The following is a 23,662-nucleotide window of genomic DNA, read 5'->3' on the forward strand; positions in this document are numbered from 1 at the left end:
CAAGACAATTTATCACTTTAAGAAATATTACTTTATAAAAAAACAACAACAGTAAAAAAAAAACACTTGTGTAATTTTTATGCCAATTTATAGCTTCTGAACCTGGAGTTCTGGCAACATTATGGCAATTATATTGAGAGAACAGTATGGAGAAAATGTTATAGAAAATTACTTACCAGGATCAATTTTCTTTGAGGTTTCAAGAGCTTGGGCTTAGGAAAATTATTGGCTATTGGAGCTGTGGAAATAAATGTTAAGGGGTCATTTCATGTTATTATAATTCACTGTCATTTTTAGCATATGCATTAGCAATTTATAAATTACAGATTTATAGCAGATTAGGAGTAAATAAATACATGTAGTTACACTTTTATAAAAGCTTAACTGTATTTCAGATAACTTGCTTTACAATGAAGCATAGGGCTTATGAATCGGAAAAAATCATAAGATTAAAGAATCTGATATACAAATCATGCTGTTTTGTGCAGAAGCCAGAGAGCAAAGACACCTCTTGAGGACTGGTCACTTGTGATCTGATGCACAGAAAACTTTTGGCTCCTTTCCTTCCCCTCTGCCAGTGGGTTAGCACTGATGGCAGTGCTCAGAAAGCACACCCAAGACTTTGTGTGATTGACCCCAGAGGCAACCCGAAATCCTCTTTGAAAATGAGATTCCCAAAATGTTGATCTTTATCTCCTCATCTTGCTTGACCTCTCAAGTGCACCCCACTTTTTAAGAGAGCAATATGCTGGCTTCCCTCACCAAAGTGAGAGTTCATCTTGCCTAACTGATCCCCAGTTTGAGTGTGAATGTTGTGGCAGAGGTCTGCTCTCCCCTCTGCTACAGGGAGCTGAGGCCTCTGGCCTAGATTGGGTGACAACCCTTCCATACCTAAGGCCGCGGGGGTGCGGGCCTGGTCCCAGCAGCAGGCACTGGCCACGTCTTCCCCCACGGACGCGTTGCCCACAGGCAGGGTGGGTGCAGAGTGCCAAGGCCTGACATCCCGCACACTGCTCTCCTCTGTGGCTGTGCCTGGGGTTTGAAATACCCCTGCCTCTCTGTTTTCATACCTTTTGCTGGGATGGCGGGCGGCTGCTCCACTTTCTCTTTCTTCTTCTTTACCTTCTTGGGCTGCAGAGGGGACATGCTTGTCACGCTGGTAACGGTCTCCCCAGAGCTGCAATGCAGAGACCCGGGTGTGAGGGACAGGTGAAGGCAATGCAGGGAAAGATGCCTTGTCCCAATGAGTTCATGCAAGCAGACACATCACCTTCCACTTGAGAAAGCCCCTGCCCAACAACTTGGATTTTGACCTGGGGCTATGCTGGAAAACCTCTTACAGGGGGCTGCAAATGCTCTGGATCCTGCATTTCTTCAACCGTTCAGCCTGGCTGAGAAACTCAGGAGCCTGATCTTTCCTGACATAGAAAAAGCAAAGTGCCCTTAAAGCCGGGTTTACATAAGACTCAGTTCATTGCAGCTATTCCTTAAAAACACGCGTGATCCTGCTGCTGTCCCCAGGTCATGCCTGTACCCTTTTGTTGGCTAGGGCCAGGGCCATGGGCAGGCTGGAATAAGATCACACAGGCAAAGCAAAATCTTAGGGGCTAAGCCGGGCTGAGTGGTCAGCAGGACAGGAGAGTGTGCAGCGTGCCTTGAGGTAGCTGGTCCTTCAGATGACTCACAAAGCTATGTTTGAAAAAGGCAGCTTTTTACAGGAGGTTCAGTGTGTATAATATGTGCTGCAGTCTCTTAACTCTGGCAATTTGCATGCTCCAGTACGTCCATGCTGAGAAAGCAGTGGTAGATGTGAGGGAAGCGTACAACAGTTGTATTATAAACAGGGTCCTAAAAGAGGGCTTCTTTGTCTGGACTATTATAGCTCATCATCCTGTAGCAGCTGTTTTGTTATGCTTTGTTTCATTTTGTTTTACCCTTAGCATGTTCCAAGTCTGAGGCAGTATAACCTGCTCTGAACATTTAGAGGCTCAGATATGCAGCCAGGCTGCAGAGACTTGATCTTGTCACCGTGTGTCAGCTGTGCCAACTGACTGTGCAGGTGCTCCTCGCTTGCAACTAACGTGAAATAAAATTGTATTGGCTTAACTGGGAGTGAAAGGAATCTTATTCCACAGCTGGGGTGGGAGGACAGTGTATAAATGATGGAGGAAGGGGGGTGGCAAGCAGCAGTTGTTGGGTGCACCTGATGTAGGCCAGCCCTAGGAAGGGCACAGGGTGGCTGTGGGGGGATCATCCTGGTGAGCTGCACCATGCAGTGGGACCCAGCTGGGGGCTTTGTGGTAATAACACTGGTGACAGTGAGTTCTCTGAATTTTAAATCATTTGTCCCAAGATGCTGTTCCTCTCTAGGTTATTTTGTATCAAGAAACATTCTCTTTTTATTAATAGAATTAGATATTCAAATTGGGCCAAAGTCTCAATGAAAGTTAAGATGTCTCAGCTATTGCCTACACAAGAATAACAAAATAGGAGCCGTAATCATTTTACACAGCTGTACATCTAAATGAATGCCACTAGCATTGGTGAAATCACTCTGGATTTACACGTGAGTAGATTAAAAAAAACTCTGGTTTGCTGATTATGCTAAATTCTGTTCCTTGTATTCAGCTGAAGACATAGGTTTGCTGCCAAACTTTTAAAAAAGTGTTTAAGAGGTAAAATATTTTCATGATTTATAAATAAATCACATCAATTATGTAAACTGAGGGTTGCATTAAAGTGATTTTAAAGTGTCTGCACAATTGTGAAACTCTCCCACAACAACCATTTGTTTCTATGTTAAAATCAAAATGTTAAATTGTTTAAAACCAGCAGGAAATGAAACTGTCCTGCCTAGCTCCATCACTCAAACACAGCAAACTGACAGAGAAAAGGGGGGAGGAGGTGATTTTTTAAAAAATGTTTTTTGGTCATTAAGACAGATGTGTAGCTTAAAGATATTATTGTTCTGATATTGTTACTTTAGGTGCAATATGTTAAAAGGCTTAGTGTTAGTTCATTGCATTAGTTTTTTGCACTGCTTTGCCACTGAATAAGTGAAGCTACAGAACACTGTATTTGTGGCTTATGCTTTACTTTTAAGTGCCAGGCCTATACAGGGTTAACTGATTCTGGGAGATAAAATAACTGTACTTGCTGTCTCCAAACTGAGCTCCTCAAACCAAACAAGGAGGCTCAGAAATAACTCCTTGGCTCTGAAACACTGTCTCTTTGTGAGCTTGTCTTGTTCTGGGTTGAAGAAGAAAGTTACTTTTTATCTGCAACTCCTCCTCCAGCCTCCTGGCTTCTTTTCTAACAGTGTCACATTGTGCCTTCCTTGAAGGATCTGGAGAGTTTTGAGAGAGCGAGAAAAAGACAGGAGTTTGGGGAAAAGGAAGCCTGTGGAAGGTGTCTCACAACCAAGGCAATTTTCCCTGGACGTAGTGGCTCTTTCAGGAACATACTGTCCAAGAGCGGGCAAAGTGCTACAATTTGGGCATTACTATCCTTACCAGAGTCAACGATGTGGGACTCTTCCTGTGGTTGTCTAGGTCAGCTATTCCCTCTTGTCAAGGGTCTGTGGGTTGGGGTGACAAAAGTGCGAGTGGCTTTGGAACTGTGTTGATATTTTCCAAATGGGGAGCTGTGTAAGAAGGTGCCTGGGGTGGGCTGGATGCCTGGTTCTGGTTCAGTCTGGCAGAACTTGTTCCTGCACCGTTAGAGTGGTGGTGTGGGACCAAGGCATTGGGACAGACAGCTTTGCGAAGTGAGTGCTTTTTCACTTCAAATTATTTGTCTCCAGAAGAGCAGTCACTGAAAGACTGGAGTGTTCAGGCCAAAACAAACAAATAAAAGACAGGAAAAGAAAAAAAGAAAAAAAAAAAGTCCTGTTTTCAAAGCTACAGCTCCTGTGGGTTTCTGGATCTGAAAACTGACAAAACGATCTAATAATAAGGTAGATAATAAAAAGGAAGATATTTAAAGGAAAGAAAACCCAGAAAAGAAAACTAAGTGGTTTGGAAAACCCATAATGGCTGTACTTTTTATTTAGTTATTTATTTTTAGAAACGGGTTTGGTTAACTCATTTTCCCCTTTATTTGTTGTTGGTCAAGCAGTGAACCAAAACCCAAACATTTGTTTCACGTTGTTCTACTCAGGCATTTTCTTTTCTAAGGCCATTTTGTGAGACCCGGGGCAAATCACTTAGCAATTTGTGCTTCAGTTTCCAATTAAGTAAAAACATCATTATGATGTCAAGACATGAAATATTTTAAGATGCTTAGGTATTACTGCAGTGGGAGTGCTGATGGTTCCCAGACACCAGACTATTAATGTAATTTGGAAACTTGATTCTGCTCTCAGTTTGAAATATCACTGAGGGAGTTGGAGCTGAGCAAGGCTGAGCCATTTTGACTGGCAAGAATCTCATGCAAATTTGTTCATCACATTGACCTAATGGGCATTTAGACACTGGGTTTGGGGCATGAACATTTTGAATTAAGTTCCAAGACAAGCTAACAAATACTTCTAAAGGAATGGGCAGGTAAAGGAAGATAGTTTGAAATGCAGCCCTTGTGCCAAGTGCACAAATGAGATCTGGTCAAGCTTTTTAGATTCTGGTTTGATCTGGCAACACTGATGGAGTTTCTCGGGTTTTGCAGTGTAGGTGGATGAAGCCATCACATACCTCTCATATCCTCTAACACTTCAAACTGTCTCCAAGCTTCTGAATTCTGTCATTGTGTGACCATAGCACTGCTGGCGCACTGCTGGCATTCAGCTAGAAGTGACCAGTGCCCGGTGCCAGCTTATGCAACTGCATCTCCTTCCTTTCAGTGGGTTTACCTATTAGCAGTAGCACATCTGGATAAGCCAGAATACAAGGTTTACTTGCCATTCAGATTTGTGATGCCTTGAAGCACAAGAATAGAAACAAATGTTTTGCATCAGACGTGGATCATAACATGTTTAATACCAATACTTGAAGTTAAGCAGAATAGAGATAGTCCTAACGAGTTCAAAGGAATTAATGGTTTGTGTTTTCAGTAGAGGGTAGAAGATAAAAGGTAGTAATTGTGAAACATAGCAGAAAGCATAATACTGGTAACACATTCATAGGTACTTATTTTAAAGCCCTGAAGTCAGTGCATTTCTGACATGCATTTGTAGGATCAGGGTTTTCACTAGCATACCTTGTCAGACTAAAATACATTAAGCCACATTTTTTATCCATATAGAGTCATGCACTTCTTTCACTTCCTAAGATTCCATTTTAAGGTGAAGAAATCATGTTGGCTTGTTTCCTCCCTGCTATTCAGCTCCCAGCTTAGCATTTTTAGTAGTATCACTACCACATCACGTATGCCCAGACAGGCAGATTCTGTATAGTATAATGAGTCTTTTATCTGACTGCCATGTTCAATTTTTTCACCAGTTTTGACTGTCATCTTTTCAATCAGTCTCATTTTCTCCTATCTTTGTGTTATCTAACAATCTTGATTTCCTTTGATTTTCCTCCCCCACTTTTTTTTCCTTAGTTCTAAGTTTGTCTTAGTAGCTAATAAAGAAGGAAAAAGAAAAAACATTCAGGGAAAAATGAAAACTGCTGAGCTGTCTCTGTAAACTTTTGGTGTGGTGCAATGGCTGGTCAGGGTCACAAAACAAAGATCTTTCAAGAATAACATGAAAGTTTCAGTTTGTACTGACCTCGCCTGAACTCTCTGTAGCTTTATTTTGACTTTGCTTACATCTGAGCATTGGTTAGAATGAATACAGTGATTATCCCATGAGAATGCACCAAAAATTACACTAGTTTAGGATCTAGGACATGCTATACTTGGCACTGAATTGGTGCTAAAAAGATACTATGAGAAATAGTATCTGTGATACCAAGCAATACTGGATTTAAACTACAAGGCCAGAAACATGTTTTATGTCACTGAAAACTGGGAAACAGATGTTCTTTTGCATTATGAGGCATCCCTCTTTAATCTTTTTTGTTTGTAAAATACTTTTGTCATCTTTCTTTTACTGCCATTCCAGCACAGTTTATATCTCAAGAAGCTCATACACTGGACATCAGTTTTATACTACCATGCAATCAAAAACTTTTGGCAGTCAGTGGTATTTAAAGGGACAGTGATTAATGACTGCAGCAGAAGTAGAGTTTTTCCCATCACCCAGAGTCTTCAACTAGGATTAGACTGTGGGCCGAAAAATATGTTTCTGAGCCCCACTCCCAGTTCTGGGTGCAGGAATTATTGGGTAACATTGTGTGCTTTATGTAGTTGGATGGCTTATGTCATTACCATGTGGTGAGGTGTTGGGAAACCCAACAGGATTCTCCAGAAAGCAATTCAGAGCCTCAAGGAAAGGCTTGTCACTGAAGCAGGACCTACAGCAAGACAGCACAGGTGGATCTCCCCTGTCATGCACGGAAGATGTTGGCTTTCAAGCACATCCATGAGTCATGGACCTGGGACTCTATCTCATGCAGGCATTTTGGAAAACATTACTCATCATCTTCAATATACACAGCAAAACCAAAACAGAACTGGTGCCTTGGGTTATAGTAAAGAGAATTGTAATCCCTACCTGTTCTGGGGGCATTTCACCAGGTAATGCTTCACTGTTAAAGAAAGAAAGAAAGAAAAAATGTGGCTTCACACTGGTACAGTTTATGGATTACAAATGGACACTGCAGGTAGACCTACGCTCCTGGGACTGTGGAGGAGCCAGGTTGTCACACTGGGAGAGCTGCTAACGATCACCGTATTTTTTGAATTAAAATGTAGTTGGTTTCAAAGACAGCTACGCTTGGGAGAGGGAAATGTATCAAACAGCAAAAATCTGCTGTGGAAGTGCTGGGCAGCTCACATTCCAGTGGTCAGCCCCGGTCAGCCCAGACAAGAGACACCTTGCTAAGGAGAAGCACAGCAGGCCAGTGATTTTACTCTGAGGACTTTTATTTCCCTTGTGGTGCCTCTGTTTATTTCCAGAAGCCTGAAATAAACCATGCAGCCACAGGAGCTGCTGCTGTTCCTAATGTAGGCTAGTCTGAAGCCTCAGGCATTTAGGGGTTGCCTCCTGGGATCAGACTGGAGGTCCAGTCTGGCCAGTGCCATCTCTGACTGCGTGTGTGTGAGCTGTGTAAATCCTCCCACTTCATACTGCTTTGAATCAGTAGCCCGAGCAAGGGCAGCTTCGCTCCTGCAGCCTTTCAGGAGCCAGGGTTATTAAGATGCTCTTCTGTGGCTTAGCTCTGCCCAAGCTGCGCCGCGTGGAGGATGCAGGCAGAAGAAGAGGCTTTGGCTCTTCTAGTTAAATTATGGCCAATTTATTTTCTTAAAAGAAAAGAGGGAGCAACCCTGGGCCATGGTGTGAAGTGTAATGTAACATAGGTAACCCCCTGCATCTTTATTTTCTCCATTCTTTAAAAGGTTTTGAAAACCAGACAATGGTGCACTTAAAAATTATGCCCCTCTGTGCAGGAAAACTTTCACATTTGGTCTTACCTAAATTTTCCATTCCAAGGAAGCTGAACAGCTCCTCACGGGCTGTATTTTGGACTTAAATAAATAAGCTGTTAGGGCTGAGGAAGCGAGAGGAAGCTGGAGAGGGGATGGTGGGAGAGTGGACGGAGCTGTTGGTGTTTCCATGCTTTGCTTCAGGTGTGTTCCCATGATGGGTGGGGTGACTGGAAATGGTAATTTTTCTGATGGGAATTTACCCAGCAGGTGAGGTATGGAGATGGTTTTGTTTGTCTTGGGCCCCTGACAACCCTGTTCCGTGAGGGTCAGGCTTCTCTTGGGGGGCCTCTGAGGAAGATGGTGTGGCAATCACCACACCGAAGGTGGAAAAAGGCTGTGCCTGGAGCTGGCCTGAAGGCTCAGGGTGAAGCTCTTGGAGGTTGCTATGCTGTGCCCTGCTCCCTTCCTCAATGACAGGCTTCAGGATTTTGCTGAAGGCTCCTTTCATCTGAACACTCGGATCTGCCTACTCCAGCCCAGGATGGAAGTACAGAGTACCACGGATGGAAAGAAGGTAAGATAACGCTTTTTGAGGAGAAGTGCCTTACTCTAACAGTCTGAATGAGAAAGCACTGCTGTTTTAATTCCCTGCTGCTTAACTGAATGCTGAGCTGATTAACGTTGCTTTGGGAGAATGCTCTGACCAGGTGGGTGAAAGGCCTATAGATAGGTATAACCTGTTGAATACCGAGTGCCTGTCTATTAAGCTTTATTTTGTTACATTTCAATTGAAACCATAAGTTTAATGCTGACGGCGTTTACTGGATAGTGTACAAAATCTAAATAAAAATTTAAGACTACAATTATTCAGATATTAGAGTAGTGAAGAAAGGGTTTAGCTCAGAATAAATTATTATCTGTTGTATATGCTTATTCTATATTCTTTTTATAATTAACTTGTTGATTTGATGTGAGGAGAGCTTTTCTCTAAGCTGGTCATTCACTTTTGCTACTACAAATAAATACAAACAGAAGCAAAACCTAGCCCAATGTCTGCTAGAGAGTGTCTAGTGCTTGTGGCTTCAGGGTGACTCACCATGACCAACACACTTAAGTGTGGGTACCCTTGGCACAAAGCATTTGTCATCACTTACCAGGGTAGGAAGAATAACATTGATCTTATTTCTTCCTCTGGGCAAGCACAGTTCTTGGGTTCAGATAGAACTGGAGTTACTCTACTGAGGGCACTACCGGGAAAACAGAGCCACAGCTTGAAATACTGTTGTGGTCAGGCAAGGACTTCTGTGCACATCTATGTTTTGGCTTATGTGTCTTCTTTCCTGTGTATCTGAGTCATGCATTCCTTTGTGGTATGTGTGTAGTGCTGAAGAGGCAACAAGTCATGATTCTCTCCTGTCATTCACAGGACAAATCACTAACCAAACTCTTTTTCAAAGCTTCTGTTCAGAGATGGTCCTTATGCTCTCCTCAAGCATGGTGGCTGCTAAACATGCTGGTATTTTAATTCTCACAGTGTGAGGTCTCCAAAAAATACCATTCTTAAACTGAAATGAAAGTAGAGCCTGCACTGGTTACTCCACAGATGAAATAGCACTTTTGGTTACAACAGGGCTGCTTTCATGCAGGTTTAGCCCCGTTGAAAAACCCTCTCTGAGGAAGAGAAAGAGAAGGATGAAACGGTAATCCTTGGTCTTGAAAGACTATAGTGAATATACGCATCTGAATGACAAAATGATGCTTTAGGTTCAAAGTACGCTACAAATGAGAGAGTGCTAATAACAGCCCCGCTTTCCCAAGAATACTGACAGCTTAGTAAGGAAGGGATAAGAAAATGGAACACAAGAAAATTGCTTTGAAGCCCCTCTAAACATGTCTGCAGAAATGTCACTCCTGCAAAATGTTGGCTAGATCTGGTCAGAATGCAATTTAATGATATAGCACTTGGTAGTCTTTGAAGAAAGTCCTAACAACCTGCAATTTATGTTTAAGAAAAGTTGAAGGGTTCTGAAAAAGTACAATGCAAATTTAAAGTGAAATAGCTATTCAAGGGGAGCAAAAGGCCTTTGTCCTAGTTACTCCGTGGAGGAAAATTCCATTTTTTTCTGGCAGAAATAAAGCAGTCTTTCCTTTTTTTTTTTTTAATTTAAAATAAAAGCAAGGAAATATTTTTATTTCATGCATTTTCTCCATTCTCCTTGTCCCCCTTTTCCCTCTTTGGTAAAGGTCTTGCAGCCAGTAAGAATGACATTTCACTCACCTGTGGATCTCCTCTTGTTCAGAAGCGACTGACAGAGAATGACGAGTGTGAAAAGGAGGACACTGATGATTCCTATTGAGCACACAAACACTGCGTACACATACAAATCTGAAAGGCAAGCACAGGTGATGCTCAATGTTGCTGCTGTATGCTTCATGCTTAGAAGATAGAAAATATTATTTCAGCAAGACCTAAATAGAGTGTGACCCAAAAGAATTAGGTAACAGTTCAGAAATAATTAACATTCTTGAAATTTTCATATGGCATCCTGCTCAGTTTAAAATTTGGGTGAAGTCTCTATAAGCACTAATAGGTGTATTATGAGGGCTTGCTTTTGGGAGGGAGGGAAGGCTGGTTTGGTTTATTTGGTTGGTGGGGTTTTTTGTTTGTTTGGGTTTGTTTGTGTGTGTTTTTGGTGTGGCTAACAAAATCAGAAGAACTTCAGTTGGATTATTTCCCAGTTCAAACAGCTGTACTGGTTTAAAAATAAAGACATGAAAACAACTTTTAAAAGTGGCAGTAGGGAGAGTTGGGGGAATGCTGAGTGGCTGAGGAAGAAGGAAGGAAGCCTGTGATTGCTGTTTAGGTTTTGTTGGTTTTTTTTTTTTGGTGGCAGCATTGGCTTGAAATTTTCATCCATACATTTTCTTTATTTTTCAAACTACAGCCTCAGTCTCTCTTTGTGGCTTTCAGTCAGGTCCCATAACACATTCCTGCTGGAGGGGCCAGTACTTCTACCACAGCAGATCAAGACAGAGTATTTTGTTCAGAAGGACAAGTCTTTGATGACTTATTTCTGCTTTTACTAGAACTCTAAATAGAGCACTTCAAGGATGCTCTACCCATTAATGCCTTGAAATGTCCTTAGGGATGTATATTGGCTTCTTTCCCGCTTTACAGAGAGGAAACCAAGCCTCAGAGGTCAAGTGTTCTTCTAGGAAATAGCGTTGCTGGAACCAGACCCCTGACCTACAGTTCTGTGCTTCGTTTACAACATCTGCCCGTACACAGTACAACAATATAGTTTGTAAATTGTGGTTTGAGCAGCAAGGCTCTCCGCAGAATTGAGCAAGCAGTGCCGCCTGTCAGGCAGTGCAGCACAGTGGCTGCAAATGTTGGGCTGGTGCTTTGCTGGTGCCCTGGGTTGGGGTGGGAGGAGGATGGAATCCCAGCTGCGTGCAAGTTCTGGATTTCAGTCTCTTGGAACAGATGTGCCCTAATACACACAGAAAGTACTGCTTGCCTTGAAACTCCAGGGGGCTTTAAGCTGCTCCCGCAGTGCAGAGCATGGTTTGTGAGCAGTTTCTAAGGCCAGTGGGAGTGCACAGTGCTTGGTACCTCATGCTCAGCACCCTCCTGGATGAGGGTTTGTATTTGCATTGCATGATCAGCCAGGTGTAGGCCACTTTCCCATTGGCCATAACAAACGTATAAGAAAGCGGAGCTGAAGCCTTCCGTTCTCTTTTTGCCAGCACCCCCTGTAGTCCGTGGGATGCCTTCTGAGGCGAGGCCTGAGTTTGTACAGGAACGTGCAAAACTGGGCCTGTTGGGGGGCACTTGAGTTGTACTGTAGAGTTTGGCCAAACTAGCATCTTGTATGCAACCAGTAGCAGTTAGATGTGTCTTACCTTCAAAAAACTTCCAAGCTTCATGGTTTTTCTTGAAAGTGGGATCATCGGAAGTTTTTGATGAAATCACTGAAAAAAAAAACAACAATCACTGAAAAAAAACAACAAAGAGGACATAACAAGAATTGAAAATACGCAGAAGAAAGTGTTGGGATCTCTCGGAGTAAATGTAGTTCTGCCTTACACATCAGCGCATCAAGATCTTACTTTAACTAAGAGTTTTATTTCAATGAGACACTTCAGTTATAAAATGGCATTACTAAAAATGTCTTCCATCAAATCTCATCTGGTTGTTTCATAACAACTGTACAACCTGGTACTAGAATCCAAATGCTCTGACTGCTGGATCACCCACTGTTCAAAACCCTCTCTGCTCTCCCAGTCAGATTGTTTAAGCATGCTGACATATTTTGATGACATCAGATTAGATGATCTCACTTATGTTAATCCATGATTTCTTATGCTAGCTGTCATTACAATGGAAAAGGAGTCTGGTGATGTCTTCCAGGTTGCCTCCAAGAGGGTTCGTGTGGCAAATCATTACAGAAAAGTACCCCATTAAAAAGGAAATTAAGGCCTGTCCTGTAGGGATGTGATGTGTGGGCCTAACTCCGTGGATATGGAAATACTTTCAGAAGTAATGAAATCTGCTGTTTAGTTGTGATGGGAAGCTTATCCTGAACATTTTTTCACAGGTCTACTCATTTGTTGGGTGAAAGCATCACATGAGTAGCTTTTTGGCAAGTATTTTAGAATACATTCCCTGAAAAAAGGGCTTTTGTTTATTTTTGGGGGGGGAAAAAGTTCTTGCATTCCTTTATCTTGCAACATTTTTACTGTTAGGAAACAGCACAGGCTACTAATACTTAATAGAATTCAGAATCTTTTCTGTAGGAAACTCTGATACACAAACTTCTCAACAAGACGTTGTGATCATCTCTACTTGTTGTCCATGCCAGTAGGATTTTAGCTGGACTGTCTAATTTTCTCTGTTTGTCCTCCTACATATAATCTCTTCTCTTGGATCATAAACCATTTAGAACATGTACTGTTCTTCCTAAGCCATGTGCAGTATCTGGGATGGAGGGATTACCCATCTGTAAATGGTGGTTTGGAGGTGTGGCACATTGTTTGTAGAAGACCACTCACTTTTTTGAGTTTTCTGATAGGAAGGCAGTGGGAGAACCATCTTTACGATGTCTTTTTTTTTTTCTCAAACTGTTTTCTGGCGTATTCAGTACTATAATGAAGATGATTAACTTGGTTTTAGGCTAATATTGACCAGACAAACCCATGAAAGAACATATACTTTTCAGGAGAAGATGCAGGGAGGGGAAAGAGATCCACCTTAGCTCAGAGTGAATATGTTGTATGGCTGAAGTAGGAGACACTTCTTGACAATGTGAGGACATGGATTTACTACCAGGATTTAACAATATCCTTCCTGTGAATGTTTGCTGTCTTGTATTCATTACACCTAAAGGGGCAAACTGCAGCATCTCAAATTTCAGCTGAGCTTTCTAAAAGACCACAAAGTTGCTGTAGTTGACAAGTGAATTCACAAATGTAGGACTCTCCATCCCCATCAGATGAGGCTCCATTTCTGAAAAATTTATTCAGCCCTAGAGGAGAAGCCAGATGTGTAACTAATCTTTTAATTGCCATTATTAAACATCAAGGAGCTATAGCCTGTAACTCTTTTTTTTTTGATTTTCCACAATTCCAATATGTCTATCTGTAAAAAAAAAAAAAAATGGTGTTGCAAAAAAAAAATGCATTTGCAACCTCTTTACGGACTACACAAATTCACACTAGCAAACTTGCTAGCAGATAACAAAATCCGAACAAAAGTTAATAGTGTTAGATACTACAGACCCAGGCTTAATCTATCAAGTTCTTTTGATTGAAATAGTGCTATGCTTTGTGGTTGACAAAGGCTACATACTGAACTGCCTCTGTTTTTTTCTGCTTACGGTGCAAGTTAGATTTTGAAGGTGCAGAATGACTCTTCCTTCTGCATTTCCCCCGCTGTTTTCTGTCTTACGCACTGACCTTCTCTTCCTGTGTTAACAAAAATAATTCCTATTTCTGCATCCACCTGATGTGCAAGCTTGTAAGAAATTTATCTGGTGCTTTAGCATAAAGATACCACTTTGAATTTGTGCATAATTGCAGACACATTAACTGGAACAAAATGTTAGAAAAGACAGCAACTGTGATGTGTTTGAGCACTGCTACCTTATTTGATAAAGCACAAACAGTACTGTTAAGTATCCATGTGCTACAGGCAATTTGTATTGCTCCTTTTTTTTTTTTTTCCAGGATCTAACTGCAATAAAACCAAATCCCTTTGCAATAAAAAGTGTAACTGATCATAATATAAAATACAAAATGTGTTTGGAAGAAAATTTCCTTGAAAAGCCCAAGTGTTACCACGGGGGAAACTGGAGACTTTATCACCACTCTGAAAATCGTTGCCTTCCCTCCCGTGTGTAGCAAGGCCTGTCCAATCACAGTGTTCTACCTGATGCTAGCTAAGGCAGTTATTTTCCAGTAAAGGGGCTTTTAACACTAAAACAGTGGCTATGACATTTAAAGATATCTGACTTTTCAAGTGTCTCTTAGTATCTTAGTCCCTGCCCTTGGCAGAGGGGTTGGAAGCAGATGATCTTTAAGGTCCCTTCCAACCAAGCCGTTCTATGGTTCTGTGATTACACAATCTTTTAACCTGGATTTGGAATTAGAATAGATATTCCTTCTGGGGTGTCTGCCTGAGATCCCCATGGAGTGTTGTCAGTGTGTGTACTCTACAGGTGTCCTGCCCTCCTTCCTTATCTCAAGTTTCCTGCCCTGCTTTGGGTTACACTGGAAGCAGAGAGAAGCGATACAGATGGCCAGACAGTTTGAGAAGGATGAATTCATGAGCTGCAAATCCTCACCCTGATCATGTATTTATAAATAGTACTAAAAATCAGAAAAATAAGAGCTAAATTAGCATTTAAGGAACAGACTGATAAGTTCTCATTTTTCTTCTTCACAATAACTAAATTAATCTGAACCCCAGATTTTGGCTAGGAAGAGCAAGGAGACATTTCTGTGTTATAGTTTTCAATTGCCTGTGCAACAATGCAACATGCAGAGTGACATCTGTGAGAAGAGTTTTGACAGGTGGTCCATCAATATTTTATATTGCTTTTTCTTCTGTTGCCATTTACCTGCAATATGTTGTTCCCCTAACAAACACTCCAGATAAATCCATATGTTTCAGTACAGGCATTTAGGAAATTCTATCCTTCACTGAATGTGAAAACACTTTAAACTACTGACTTGACTTATGAAATTACACTATCACAGGAAAATCCTAAAATGATCCTACATCTGATTTCCTCTCTTTTTTCTTCTTCCTTTTTTTTTTCCTTCATTTTCCTGAAGTACTTGTTCTGCACTTCTTGTGTTTATGTTCTGGTTTATTTTGCAAGTTCTTTGTGCAAGAAATGCACTAGTTGTTATCCTTCAGTGTGCCACCCTTGAAGATAGCTACTGGTCTGCTGCGGATGCTCATAGGCAATGGGGCAGCATAGTTCCCTCAGCTGAAATGATACTCTTCTCCTTCACTGTCTCTCTGCATCAGACCTAGATCTCTCTAGCTTTCCTCCCTCGAGTAATCCTCAGCATTTTTTCCCCAGAGCATTGGAAAACATGAAGAGAGGATTTCCGGGTTTGAAGCAGTGTTCTAAGCTCTCTGATGTGAGGGACAGCCTGGGATGGGGATGAAGGTGTAGTCTAAGACTCTGGGATTGTGTGCTGACCTCCTCGCTCTACCTGTAGGTCTGCAAGCTTCAGCCCTGCCAATCCCTTCCAACCACCAGGGGAAGCCTCCTCATTGTTACACTCAGACTCTCCTCCTCTTCCCCTCCAGCACAGCATTTGAACCACCATGTTTTTGTAGGTTGAGACTCAAGCCCTGGCTTCTGTCCCCTGCACCATTTGTCAGCTTTGCCCCTGCCCAGAGGTGGCTGAGGCAGCGCTGTGGGGGATCAGGCCTCCTTCTTCCCAGTTCCTTTTAGCCAAATCTGGAGGGGTGAAGGAGGCAGAGGAGAGGGAGAGGAGGAGGAGTCCCCGTTCTTAGCCAAGAGCAGGAACAGCAGGGAAGAATAACTGCCTGAGCGTGAAGCAAGCTAATGCCTGAAGTCTGCAGGGCTAAATCACGCATACCATAAAGTTTCATTTCAGCACAGATCCCTGTGTGGTTGTGAGACTAACCACTGTGCCTCGGCTCCAGCCACCCAACATGGGGTCAGTGCTTGTAAAATTTAATGATCTCCAGAGATGCGAGATGGCTGAGTTCAGGGGATGTTGGGCCATGGTAAGTTTACTCCTCCCCATTTAAAAACAACAGAGTGAAAGCAACAACAAAAACCAAACATGAAACTGTTCTTTGAACTGTGAAGCTAATGAATTCTGTGTCCTGTATCCTAGCGTGTCCTCTCTCCACAATAACCTTAGTGCTGGCCACCTCCTCCTGTGGCATGTCCAGGAGCCCCAGTCATTGACTGCAATGTGGAAGGTCACTGGCCACAGGGCAGAGCAAGAACAACAGTTACCAGCTTTGAGCTTGGAGCTTTTCTTCAGAGACAGACAAATTTTACATAACCAGTAAGACCAAAGATTTTCTTATGGTTGTTTAAAATTGACCCATGTCCTTTGTTACCAAAACAACCAGAGATTCAGCTTTGGATTGTTAGTGTCTTTCATCATTGCTAGTAATAATCAGCTAATTGTATTATATTAATGTCATAATTTCTCAAGGCAGATTTAAGCATAGCTGGTCAAAGTGAAATTGCTGTTTATCTCATTATTATTGTTTTTCCACCTTTGCTCTTGTAGTGACACCTGAGAGCTTTCCAGAGGAGGATCATGCACTCAAAGATTATTTTTTACTGTTACATTGTCCCCTGGTGTGTGTATAATCCAAAAGTGATACAGAAACCTGAATGATGCTAATGAAGGTGGCACTAAGGGAATGTGCTTTGAATTAAGTCTACATAAATGTGTTTGAATCTATCTGGAAAAAGCTTGTAGTCAGTGGAGTCCCCTTAGTGCAAAATTGGTTTAGAAAGAGCTAGAGCCATTTTCCCCAAAACAAAAATTAGATAAATGGGATTGGGATTTCCCAGCTACGGGAATAACCTTTGCAATCTAAACACAACAGTAAATTTAGCATCAACAACAATGGCAGAAACTTCATGAAGTACAATTTCCTCTTACAAGTTTTTCTGTGATTGCTAGATAACCCTCTGGAATTTCCAGACCTATGGACCAAGCAGTCCCCCTTGATTTTTGGCATTATCTTCAGAGCTGGCTCTGTGGGAAATCAATTTTTCTGTATGTAAAACCACATGCAGGGGGCTTGTTTGTCAGCTAGCCCTGACAGCACAACTGCTGAGCTCAGCCAGCTCTTCAAAGGAGTCTGTTCTCTAAATCCAGTTTCACCACGCGTGGATGTGGTGGTGTTAGGTTTGAGCTGAGCCACCCCAAAGAGAAGGCCTGTTTTCCAGTTGAGATGTACGGTTCAAAACCCTCACTTGTTGCTGGTCATTTCTTTATCTGAAGTCAGGCTGTTCGCTGCTTTTCTAGCTCTGCTTTCTGGCTACAAATTGTATAAACAAAAGTACAGGAGTGATACTAGAAATGCGACTTGTAAACTGCTTCTGGATTAGAACTAAAAGAAATGAAAACACCAAGAGAGAGGCAAAACACAGATCTAAAATATCTTCTATTTCTGGCTGACCCACTTCATATTCTTTAGAAAATAAGTTAATTTCTCTCTCTGTCTGTCTCTTTGCATTTAAATAATAATGACATTTCTTTGTTCCCACTGGCAAAGTTGTAGAGACCCGTAGCTGAATGTAACAGAACCTTAATTGCTGCTATTCTGGTGAAAGGCAAAGGAAATAGACCATCTTCTACAAATATACTAATCTCGCTTGTTTACATTTTATTATGGGCTGAATAATGTTTAAATTGTAATGTGTAAGTAAAGAAGCAGGGTATTATATTTTCTTCTAATATCCACAGATAACATTTAAAAAAATAACCTAACTTCAAATATCTTACGGATGAACTTGACAGAAAGATCATAGGACAAGAAAAATGATAGAACTGAAATCAGTGATTTCTCACCTCGAATTTCAGTAGCTGCTGTGCCATTTGACCATGCTGTCCACTTATTCCTGTGTTTGCCAATTTCCTGCACTTTGCATATATAGTGTCCTTGGTCTGTTTGCTGGAGGCTTAGGATAAGGAATTTGTACAGAGTTCCATGTTTCTCCTTAAGAAGACGAAGTCTTTGCTTGTGGAAATGATGAGTATAATTTCCATAATACTGGACAGACCCAAACTTAGTCATTTTGATCATCAGATACTCCTGGGTAGGTGATACAGCAAAGACCCACCGCACAGCCAGCAAATTGTCTGTCTTTCTCTTTTGAGAAATGTGGCAGTAAAGGGTAGCATTATCTCCCTCGGAGTATCGCACTGTCGGTCCTGGAGAGACTGTCACGTTTAAAGCCTCACAAATATCTGCAAAGGAAAGAAAAGATGGTGAGAATCCTCCCTGCCAGCACAACAGCACCATAATCTGTCCCAGCATACAGATCCACAGCAGGTAAACCAACAGCATGAGTTCCGTGTGCAGCAACTCAATGAGCTTCTAGAACCTGACATATTCTGTCTCTCTGTGAAAGTTAAGGATGGCATTCAGTCAATCTGCTCCAGTATTCTTGTGTTCTCTAATAAATAAGATAGGGCTCAGGTAGACACTTTGCTGTCACAGGCCCAATATCACATAATCTTTCATCACCTTGAACAAGCCTTGTCTAGAACTGGCTTGGAGTAAGAGCCCGGAATATCTTTTGGAAAGCTGTTCCCTGACCAGCTGACTTGCATCTTCCAGTGACTTGCATCCTTCTTACAATTTCCAAGCTAACTTTTTTCAATAACCAGTTTGTGCCCATTTGCTCCTGTGCCAACTTTACCCTTTAAGTTTAAATGGCGTTTACTTCCTGACTCCATATAGAAAGCAATTATCTGGCCTCTCAAATCAGCACTTTGTTGAGCGAAAGAAGCCAAGCTTTGTTAGTCTCCTCTGGTAAAGTAGTATTTCCACTTCCCTATTCACCTTGGTAACCCTTCTGTGCATTGCTTCCTCCTTAAATTTTTGTTTTGATTGTAATGTTTTTGTTATTTTTATTATGGGTGCCTGGAATTATAGACAGGCTCTGAAAAGCAGCTCTCCAATGTCCTGTGAAATAGTCAATGTACATTCCAGGTTTGATTAGAAATACTTTGTGTATCCAGAATTCCATTGTCCTTTTTCATCATAGTTTCATATGGGATTATATATCAGTTTATATTTAGATACGCTTGAGTGTTTTCCCTCCTTTGTCATTTGTGGTTCAGTTCCTAGTTCATCAGAGAAATTCTTACTAATCCCCAAGTGCATGACTTAGCTTTACTAAGTTCTGCTCCGCTTTTGTTACTTGGTCCTCAGTTTTTCCACATGCTACCACAATCGTATGCTGACTTGATAAAGTCACGTAATTTCAATGTGTATGCTTCTGTTTCTTTCTTTTGGACATAATTTGTGCAAACCTTACATGCTACTGTCCCCTAGATGAGTCACTAAAGGACTACTAACCTCCCTACATGCCTGTAACTCCTCAGATATGAGTAACTCCTCACTTTACAGTTCCCTGTGTCCTCTGTTTTAAGTAATATTCTCCTCGTCATAATCAAATGATCATCTGGATTAAATCTGTCAGATCAGTCCTTCTGACTACTTGCATGACAAAGTGTGATATGCGGTTATATTGGGGCAAATGGTTATTTCGTTTTTCTACTAATTTCTGACTCTTTTTTTTCCTGTTCTTCATCATGAACCTAGTTTAGACTAGTTGTCTCTCTGTTTTATTTCTAACAATAGTCAGTATAAGTGAAGGTTGAAAGAAGTCCATAGCTGTTCATTAGTGCAAGATTTTTCTTTCCTGACCTTGCTGATTTATGCTTAACAGATTTTCTGAGGCATGGGAATCAACACCCATTTTATTTCCTTCCCAATGTATATTATGTCCTTGGTAGTCATATCACAGACTGATCTATTTTTGACCTGATCTATTTTTTGGTATATTGTGGCAACGTGTTTCCTAAGTTACTTGTAGTGTGTAATCTACTGGTCTGATGGCATCCACTAGAGAGAAGAAGCATATTTTAACAGTGAGAAAGCACTCCCTGCAAAATGCTGTGCAAAGCATGAAATGTCCTCTAAAATGTGAATATTGAGCTTCCTGTTATGTGAGTATACTGTACTCAAATACCAATGAGAATTACAACTCTGGGAGAAGGATTTTTTTCATTTCTGGACACTTTTCTAGCACATCAGCTAGGAACATTTTAACAAAAGGGATGAGCATTTTGGCAGACTCTTGTCTGACATCAGCTCCTGAAACACAAACATATATTTATCTCAAAATAAGCAAGTAAAGTATTTCCATCTATTTCTGAAGGAGTACTGAAGGCAGAGATGCTGCTTCTGTGGCCTCAGTGAAGCTGTGAAATGGAGTGACGAAATGTATCAACTTACTTAAAGTAAATCCCACTGAATTTAAAAAGTTACATTGCAGTTGTTTGAGAGAAGAACCCTCTGAAAATAAATAGTATAATTACTTTGTGTTATTTTAATAGAAAGTTTTACTGATTGGTATGATTTTTTCCAAGTAGACACCACGAAGTAGACATTTTGTACAAGTAGACGTTTTGTGAATGAAAAAAAGTAGTGTGATGAAAAGATTTATTCATGAAAACACAGTTAAGAATGGTCTAGGTTATTGATATAATTATCTGTGCATTATGTTTGTGTGTGCATTATGTTTGTGTGTGTGTGCACTTCATGTGAGTGCCAAAGCAAGAGATTATTTTGGATCATAGAAAGCACACAAGTAGAACAGGATGTTGAAATTTAAAATTAAGTCTGAATACCACCAAAGATTTCCAGGCATGAAACTTCATTTACTACATGCTGGAGTTACAGGGCCTCAGTGTTTTACAGGCAGATGTGAAGACAAAGTGGCTGCCTCCGCCATCAAAAGGAGATTAAAATTTTGAAGGCTCAGAAAATAAGAAATAAATTTAGGAATTTCAGCACTTTTGGGAGTTCTCATAATTATTTATGCTATAAAACTTTTAAGAAATTGATTATAAAAATGTGGTTTGGGTAAATGAAAAACATGAGCTTTCTCTACTGAAATTATGAGCATATCATGAAAAGCTGTAAAGAAAAACAATTATGTCATTTTCCTGACATGTGAACTTCTTGTTTGAAAAAGCTGGCTAGGATTAATTGTGGAATACTATCCCAAAATAAAAAGCAAAAGAATCATTGCTTAATTCGAAACTAGGCAGAACACATTGCCAAAAAGTACCCCAGAGAAAATACTGAGGAATTCAGATATGGTGCTGATGGAAGCCTCTGCGAGAAGATAAAGAGGCATTGTATGTGGAGTCTCTGGTTCCCATCTAGCTGCTTACACTCATACAAAAATCGGTATTTTATACCTAGGGCTTCTACTTTTCCTTGGGGGATGTGCCTTTCTGTAAGGAAATATCAAATTTTGCATCCTTTGTGTAGGAAAGCTCATTTACTTCAGAGGGCCAGTTGCCTGAAGGTTTGTCGGAGCAGTGGAAATGTGTCCTATCTTCTACACCTCGAACTGGGGCAGCTGTACAAGTGCATCAGAGGGAAAAGCTTTGGAAATTTTCTGGTGACTGTGACCTCACTTCATCTTATGTTGGGCAGGGTGAGGTGATGCTTTACATGAAACAAGAAAATGGTGTCCATTTGACTTTATCCTCCCACTGCCACTGGAGCAGGAGCAGTGGCGAATAGCTGGAGGAGAGGTCATCTACCTCCCATGTGGGAAGGACAAGCCTGAGTGAGGGCCTCCAGGCGCTAGTGGAAATGTTTCCCTTGTCTTTAGCGGCCGCTGGACCAGCCCCAACACGAGGTTTATCCTTGTAGTGGGCTCTGTGCCAAGACAGGAGACTCCTCCACAACTTGAGATCAGGCTTATGTGCCAGCACAGCACTGAGTTTCTAGGCTTCAGATTGCTGCTCCAAGTGAGGAATCACTTGTTTTCTTTTCCTGGCTTCCCAGTATAGCACAATGTTGCTGCTCAGGTGGAGCTCACCACAAGACTTTAGTCTTGCTTCTGCTTGAAAAGGGAAACTATTTATAGAAAAAGGGAGGAGAGTGAGTCAAAGGCTTGAGGATTCCTTTGGAGTGTGCTTAATCATCAAACATGTCTCTCCCATCTGCAACCAGCTGATTTAGTTGCCCCCATCCCCGGCCTTTAGCTGCTTGTTTCTTTGGTCCCTTCCACCTGCATGTCTTACCGGGCTTTTGGGAGTCACAGAAGGGTAGTCCTAAAACTACACCCCGATTTGAAAAATCCTAATCCGAAAATAGCCTACTTGTGCCTACACACAAATTCAATCCCAAGTATTAGCTAGGTTTGGACCTTTTGTCTGCCATATTACATACCAAAACACTTTTATGGCACTGTCAGGAGTAAGGAACCACAGTTTCAGCAGCCAGAAACCTGTCCATGCCAGGGCCTGCCCCAATGATTGTGCTGGAGCAGCAGCAAAAGACCAACAGTTGCTGCTGGGTTCTTAGGTCTGGGGGGAAATTCCAGTGGGGCTGTGTTCTTGTGAAGAGGCCCAGCTGCTGCGGTGGAGATCCCACACCAGTAGGGTTGCTCCTGTAACTGCTGCAAGCATCTGGGTTTAGCATTATTTACAGGTTCCTCTGCCTGCTTCCATGGAGACTGAAGGACAGTGTCTACAAGCCACCCTTTAGGGCTAGGAGAACTTTTTCCCCAGCCCCTGCTGATAGCCAAGGGACTGAAGAGGCATGCCATGAGAGCACTTGCCATCTCAGTAGTTGCCATCTCATCTTGGATTTGCGGGAGCAGAAGCAGACGGGGTGGCTTCTGTCTGCATTGTAGTTTGTTCTGTGAAATCATGTTACTGTCAAAGCCCGCTTTATTTTGATTTCTCTTCAATTAAGAAGTAAGAAGAGCAGATGAGCCAGGAAGAAGCAAAGCTCTTTGTTTAAATGAAAATAATTAGGAGCTGGCTAGAAAGATCACCAAAAGCAACCAGCTGCTTTCGGTTGAACGGATGTCTGCAACTTTTGCAAGTCAGAGGCTCCTTCCCTTGGAAAGCTCCTGCAGTGACTGAAGATGAACTTACACCAAACCTCTGCCACCTCCTGCGCTGCTGAGGCAGAGGTGCAAATCCAACTCTTGTTACCCTCTAAGGAGCTGGGCTTCCCCACCCTCCTAACCCTCCTAGCGCCTTGAAGTTCAGAGCCGGACTCGTCCACTGCTGCAGCTGCGGGACACAACACAGCGCTGCCCGATGCGCTTTTCATTTTCAAAGAGAAGCAGGCAGGAGCAGGGGCTGCTCTTAGCACCAAGCGACCTGGGGGCCCCATGCCCACCGGCTGCCTAGGGGATCCAGGCACCTGTGGGACTAAAACTCCCGAGGGAACGCTTCCAGCGGCTCCTGCGTGGGCAGCGGGGTTTCCTCCCGCACCCACGGCCCCGGGGGGGGGGGATGGGGGGGGCGCAGCGGGCCGGGCACCCCCGAACGGGGTCGGCGGGGCTGGGGCTGCCGGCGGCCGGTTCCCCCCCTCACCGCACACATCCCTGTGCCTTGCTCCTGCCCGCCGAGCCCCGCTCTCCCGGTTCCCCACCACCGCCCCCCCGGCCCCGGGTGCCCTCGGTGCCGCTTACCTGGGGCCGGGGCCGAGGCCAGCAGGGCGGCCAGAGCCGCGGCCAGCAGCCGCATGGCCCGCGGGGCGCCGGGGCCGGGCCGTCCCGTCCCGTCCCTCCGTGCCGAGCCGACTGTCTCCTCCCCGCCCCGTTCTCCCTTCTCCCTCGCCTTTCATCTCCTCCCCTTTCTCCTCCTTTTTTTCCGCTTTCTCCCTTCCCTCCCCATTTCTCTGCGCTTCCCACCGTCCTGCCTCCGCTTCGACTCCCCTCCTCTTTTTCTCGCCTTCTTCCCCTTTCTTTTCTCCTGGTGGCACTAGGGCTAGGTAGGGCTGGGGGCCGCTCCATCTGCCATCACTGCAGTCCCCCGTGCGCACACACCCTGCCCAAAGGACGGGGATCTGAGCAGAGGCGAAGCAGGAAGCTCCCCTCTCCAAGCATGGAAATCCTTTTTG

At 42.7% G+C, this 23,662-nt stretch overlaps 1 protein-coding gene across 5 annotated transcripts in view; it reads right to left on the minus strand.

Annotated features, from left to right (window-relative positions):
• Positions 1-23,386, minus strand: part of VSTM4 (V-set and transmembrane domain containing 4) — a 33,814-nt gene extending 10,428 nt beyond the window's left edge. For 3 of the 5 annotated variants that reach the window (XM_040563256.1, XM_040563257.1, XM_040563255.1), the window contains exons 1-7: positions 23,232-23,386; positions 17,560-17,958; positions 11,377-11,445; positions 9,749-9,856; positions 6,596-6,629; positions 1,071-1,177; positions 177-238 (exon numbers count right to left, since the gene is read on the minus strand). In XM_040563256.1, the coding sequence (XP_040419190.1) occupies positions 177-238; positions 1,071-1,177; positions 6,596-6,629; positions 9,749-9,856; positions 11,377-11,445; positions 17,560-17,958; positions 23,232-23,286 (834 nt within the window). In that variant the 5' untranslated portion in view covers positions 23,287-23,386. The remainder of the gene's footprint in view (positions 1-176; positions 239-1,070; positions 1,178-6,595; positions 6,630-9,748; positions 9,857-11,376; positions 11,446-17,559; positions 17,959-23,231) is intronic. The other 2 variants (XM_040563254.1, XM_040563258.1) reach the window with 1 other exon arrangement.
• Between the last annotated feature and the right edge of the window lie 276 nt (positions 23,387-23,662).

The sequence above is a fragment of the Cygnus olor genome, chromosome 7 (assembly GCF_009769625.2).
Source record: "Cygnus olor isolate bCygOlo1 chromosome 7, bCygOlo1.pri.v2, whole genome shotgun sequence".
Lineage (NCBI taxonomy): Eukaryota > Metazoa > Chordata > Aves > Anseriformes > Anatidae > Cygnus > Cygnus olor.